Below are 6,000 nucleotides of genomic sequence, written 5' to 3'. Positions count from 1 at the left end.
GATAGCTTTCAAAGGCCACTTAAAAATCTGGACTCAGGCCCTGGCCGGTTTGGCTCAGCGGTTAGAGTGTCCGCCTGTGGTCCGGAGAGACCCGGGTTCGGTTCCCGCTAAGGGCATGTACCTCGGTTGCAGTTTGTCCCCAGCCCTGGTTGGTCGTGCGGGTGGCAGCCACTCGATGTGTCCCTTTCACATCGATGTTTCCCTCTCACTCTCTTCCTCTCTCTCCCTCCCACTCTGTCTGTACAAAAAATGGAAAAATGTCCTCGAATGAGGATAAAAAAAAAAAAAAAATCTGGACTCAGGGACTTGGCTGAATTTTTTTTACCAGGGGCCACAGACCTGTTTATTCTTTTCATCAATATTAGCAACAATTCCTAAAGTGACAGGCTCATTTAACTCCAGCCTCCTTTAGTGTCTGACAAGCTTCATATTTTACCTTTTTTTTTTTTTTAAATCCTCACCTGAGGACATTTTGCATTTATCTTCAGAGAGTGTGGAAGGGAGAGAGGGAGGAAGAGAAAGAGGGAAACATTGATGTGAGAGAGACGCTTCAAGTGGTTGCCACCTGCACGACCAGGGCCGGGGACTCACTGCAACCGAGGTACGTGCCCTTAGTGGGAACTGAACCTGGGACTTTCTGGTCCGCAGGCCGACGTGCTAACTGCTGAGCCAAACTGGCCAGGGCTTACCTCTTAATTCTCATCGCCCACAGTAAATTCTATAGACACAGCAAACTTACGCCAATGTGTTTTACAGAGGGTTCTTGAAGTTCTTGTTTGGACACTGAAGCCCAAGGCTCTGATCCCTCATCAATTACTATTACATGCTGAATTGACTAGCCGTATAACTCTTCTTATTTCAATAAAAATATCTAGTTATTTCTTTTAGCGAGTTTGTTCCTCTTAAGTTAGGGTTTCTGTCCTTGGCTACTTACTGGGGAGGGCAAAGTAAAAGAATGGGATGATTTAGGCTCTTTGAAGGTTGGAAATTGGGACCTAGAACCTGAAGGAACACACTAGGGACTGGAATCCAAGAGAAGATCATAAGGAACAATATTTGAATATCGTTCTTAAAAATGATGTCTTTGGGTGTTATAGTTGACTAATACTATATAATACTTGTAACATTGGTGTCATTAAACTTCCTAGGAGAGAATTTTGCATTGTTCTAATTAAAAAACAAAACAAAACAGCCTGGCCAGTGTGGTTCAGTGGATTGAGCATCGTCCCATGGATTGAGAGGTCCTGATTCAATTCCCAGTCAGGGCACATGCCCAGGTTGTGGGCTCGATCCCCAGTGGGGGACATGCAGGAGGCAGTCGATCGATGTTTCTCTCTTACATTGATGTTTCTCTCTCTCCCTTCTGCTCTCACTAAATAATCAATACAAATATATTTTTAAAAAGAAACTCTTAAAAATATATCTGTACATTTTATATCACAGTAGGGTCAAAGTACCAATCAACAAAAAGGTCTTCAGAGTTCAGCTATGGTGAATGCTAATCTACTAATCAAATAGGCACTTCAAACACCTCATGTCAACAGGCCACCTGTGTAATGTAATGACTGTTTGAATTGGAAACAGCAGGTGGACAGCACGAAGTTCTACCATCCCTGACCATAGCCTTTTCTTCTATATGTTTGGCTTCTACACAAAAAAAGTTCTATGCCTACCCTTTCACTTTCATCCATTTGACCAAAAATACAAGAGAGCATCTATTAAACGAGATTATGGAAGCAACTTCATCTAGATTTATGGATCTCTTTGTCTAAGCCATAAACAAAATGCCAACTGTCTTATTTATATTCCATATGCGAGTGGAATGGAAGTCAACCACCAATCCATTTAGCTACTCAAAGCATCTTGTCTTCATCCTTTTATTACTGCGTTGGCCATTTCAGCCCCAGAGGAATCACCACACCTTCTATAGTTGACTCCCTGCCTTGATTTGGACTTAGGGCATCTTCCCAGGGCTTCAAACCTTGTGTATTCTGTTGCTTGCTGGTATCCTGAGTCCTTAGAGAAAGGAAGTCAGGCCCTGGCCGGTTTGGCTCAGCGGTTAGAACGTCGGCCTGCGGTCCTGAGAGACCCGGGTTCGGTTCCCGCTAAGGGCACGTACCTCGGTTGCAGTTTGTCCCTGGCCCTGGTCGGTCGTGCGGGTGGCAGCCACTCGATGTGTTCCTTTCACATCGATGTTTCTCTCTCTCTCTCTGTTCCTCTTTCTCCCTCCACTCTACCTGAACAAAAAATGGAAAAATGTCCTCGGGTGAGGATAAAAAAAAAAAAAAAAAAAAAAAAAAAAAAAGAGAAAGGAAGTCAGGCCAATCTAATGGAAAACTTCCTAACTCCCTGTGCTACTTTTTCTTCTACCTAAATTCCTTATCTGCTCTTCATACTAAATGTTTCAGAAGTTGTCCATGGAAGGAATCCATCCTATGCCAGCCAGACTGAAAAATGAGGAGATATTACAGATTCTTCATGAAATAACATTAGAACAGTAGTTTTTAAACATTAGTTTACATCAGAATTACCCAGAAGGCGTGTGAAAGCACATTTTCCTGGATTCCACCTCCAGAGTTTATGGTTTAACATTTGTAACAAGTTCCCAGATGATACAGATGCTAACCTTGAGCCCACTGAAAACTGCTGCTTTGGATTGTTCAAGAATGTGGTACTACTTGGAATCCTTCCTAGCTCTCTTCATGGTGAACTGCCTAGAGTTATAAAAGAAGAAAGTCCTTTCCCGTGCCTTAGAAGGCACTTGTTTTTTGAACTATATATTATATAGAACATGGAAAACTGAGATTTAATATGAAGAAGCAGAATTGATAGAAATCTTACCATATGTTTCTAGATCAGAAAACAAATTAATGAGAAAATAAACTTTCCTCTAGGTACAGGCTACGTTAGCCTTTTTTTTTACAATATAAATTATCGAAGAGGAATATATTAAGTGGTACCTTGTCCTTTTGATGTTTGGTTATTTAAAAAACAACCAGCAAAATTATAGGCTTAGTTATACAACATCAAGATCTATAGCTCATACATTTAGTTAGAACATTTGATACTACTCAGACTGTTTATAACTTTTTCTAGACGAATAGGCACAAACCATGGTTAAGCTGCTTGGTTTAATTTTTTTAGCACTTCAAAAAAATGTACAATAGTTTGAACACTCAGTCTTTGCAAACCTCCACTGAGGTCAAAGTTTTCATTCATAGGTACAAAATTAGTTTACAAATTTTTTGGCAATTTCATCTTAGTAACCCGTTTTATCCTATTGCCATTGTCCCAACCATTGAAAAAGTTTACAATAATTTACATAGAAATATTTTCAAAGTGCTTAAGAATAGTGATTGTTCTCTGGGATATTTACAGGTGGCCTATACAATGTATGTACAGGTGGTATACACTATAGCACAAGTTTGATTGCTGGAATATGGCTTTCTAGGGAAAGTGCATATTTGGCCAGAGGTGGCAATACTGTCTAGAAATTCAAGGGTTACAGGTAACCACATCCAAAGCTGAAGCAGAATGTGGACGAATATTTATGAAATTCATATAAAAACGGTCAAGTACACAAGCTTGATCCACGCAAAGGTGTCTTGATGTTCTTCCAAGCTGGAGGAAGAAAGAGACTTCAGCTGCTGGCTCGGTTACCGTTCCAAATTGGGGAATTATTGTTTTAGACCTCAAAGGTCGAGACTTGTCTCAGAAGTCAAGCTAGATCATCATCTGTGCTTACAATTGATATCTGTGGAAAAGAAAAAATATGGAGTGAGCTTGGTGATCACTCATTGGGAGCAACTCTAGTGTCTAAATGAACCTTGCTTTTGAGTTGGTCATCCAGAAATCAAAGGTGCATAGAAGGAAAGTCAGATCCTAAACAGTATCGAATTGTGGCACTAGTGCATTTTAACTCGGGTTTAACTGTATTTACTTGGTAGAGAGAGGAAATAGTGCAACTGATCCTGCCTATTCTACTTAATGATCTTAAGTCTTGGAGAAAAATATGAAAAGACCCATGTGTACCATGAATTGGTTACCATTCTTTGAGAGGGGGTACTCAGCATGTGTTTTGTTCAGACTGTTCCCTAAGTGAAGGTCAAATACTCCATTTGGATTTCAATAAAAGAACAAGTGACTGAGTCTACTGCTGAAAGAAAAGCTAGCTAGCTATACTAGGTGGGGTAAGACACTTTCAAGCTTTTGGTAATTTTGGCCCAAAGAATCTTGTTTAATACGTTGACTTTAAGCCAGCACCTCTATATATGGCATGGAAATTTATTTATTTAACAGTTCAAAAAGGAGATACTTGGTTTATGCAACTATTTACATGTAGTTTCTATAACCAAAAATATCTCCATTAGAATAGTGATGACCTGAAGTTGACTTACTTGTTATTCTGTGTGGAGCAGATGCTTATCAACTGACTGACTTATGTTCTAATAGGCTAGACTGTCTAATCTCCAGCAGACGCAGTATTGGGTGGGTCCATGATTCTCCTGACTCTTCCTAGCCCAAACAGCATAGCTTGAGTTTGAAGTCTTCTTTCCAAAAGCTCTTACTGCAAGCCATAACATAAAAGACACAAAGCTGACTTACTGCTGGGTACGTGTGTCCAACAGAAGCACTGTGTCTACCGATGTCTATTGACAAGTCCTCTTCTGTGGTCTTCAAGTACACAGGATTGTCAAAGTTCATGCTTTTCATGTTCTTGTGTTGCCAGTTCCGCCACATCAGGTAGCCGCCCACGGCCGCCATTGCTAGGAGCACTGAAAAGAGTGAGAAGGTAACTGAACAAGATCCAGTCTCAGACCACAGAACAGACATCGTGTTCACAAATCCATGGTCATCCACATTCATAAACGTGTCATGCTTGATGAACCTGGGAGAACTAGAAGTTAGGATACACATGAGCCAGGAGCTTGGAACAAGTTCAGGCCGTGGTGAAGCGTTATTCCATAGACTGGTGCTAAGCTCCACACATCCGTCTGGGCAAGTGTACTGTCCTGGGCCCTTCCCCGGACGGACTGAATCGAAACTGCAGGAGCGTCTGCAGAGCTCCTCAAGTGGTCCTCCTCGTGTGCTAGCTAAGCTTGGAATCCAGGATTTAGGATAAAGAGGCCTTTATAGCACAGTGCCGTAGAACTCACATGCCTAACAATAGCTTCAGGTTCATCTTCCTGGCTTTGAAAAATTTTAACTGTTTTTAATTTACTCTCTGCAAGTCCTATAATTCTTCAAGAAAGCATTTAAGCATTGAGTAGCTTCTCTACATGAAGCACTATATATTTTCAAAGGGGACTAGAATAGTGTTCTTTACTTAAAGAGACTTACTGTGAAAGGGGGTAAGCCAGACTAACTACTCTGAAGTAGAAAGCAATAAGCACCTTTCATGTAATAAGTGAACATTTATCACTGCCAGTCACTGTGCAAAGCACACCACTGAAGAGAAAGGTATGGACTCTCGACTCAGTGTGCCATGTGGGGAGGCAGCTAATGTAATTTGGTGTCAAGAGTACTATGACAGTACAAGGGGCCATGGGACGGGTGTCTCTAGATGAACCATAAATGCCCATCTGGTATCTAAGAAGTTTATAGGATCCAGATATATAAAGAATCTACTTACAGAGGGGAAGGATGGCCCAGGCAGCAGAAGTCCCTTTTGGGGGAACACTGACCTCCGATATTGCTGTGGTCACATTGATTCCTATAAGGGAATAAACAATCCATTTAGAAAGATCTGAATTCAGACTTAGAAACACACCCACCTGGCAGAGAGCATCATGCTCTTGCATCCACATTGATATTCAGTATCTACTACAATTGTACACCAGTAACAAGTGATCTGGATGTATTTAGAATCACATGCTGTAATAGCCATCTCATTAATATTTCTCGAACACAAACCTCAGTAAGTCAGGTCAGGCTAAGCTTTGCAGGTTCTTAGTCTTTGGAGTTGAAATGTAGGTTACCAATCAGGGCGGAACCAGTAGT

The 6,000-nt window shown here is 41.1% G+C and overlaps 1 protein-coding gene across 2 annotated transcripts in view; it reads right to left on the bottom strand.

The window, feature by feature from the left end:
• Nucleotides 1-3,117: 3,117 nt before the first annotated feature.
• Nucleotides 3,118-6,000, bottom strand: part of VLDLR (very low density lipoprotein receptor) — a 33,482-nt gene continuing 30,599 nt past the window's right edge. For both annotated transcript variants that reach the window (XM_036260964.1, XM_036260965.1), the window contains 3 exons: nt 5,633-5,713; nt 4,606-4,775; nt 3,118-3,754 (listed from right to left, as the gene is read on the bottom strand). In XM_036260964.1, coding sequence (XP_036116857.1) covers nt 3,719-3,754; nt 4,606-4,775; nt 5,633-5,713 — 287 coding nt within the window. In that variant the 3' untranslated portion in view covers nt 3,118-3,718. The remainder of the gene's footprint in view (nt 3,755-4,605; nt 4,776-5,632; nt 5,714-6,000) is intronic.

Source organism: Molossus molossus, unplaced genomic scaffold (genome assembly GCF_014108415.1).
Source record: "Molossus molossus isolate mMolMol1 unplaced genomic scaffold, mMolMol1.p scaffold_m16_p_14, whole genome shotgun sequence".
Lineage (NCBI taxonomy): Eukaryota > Metazoa > Chordata > Mammalia > Chiroptera > Molossidae > Molossus > Molossus molossus.
The sequence above is the reverse complement of the archived record's forward strand: the minus strand, read 5'-3'. Positions and strand labels throughout refer to the sequence as shown.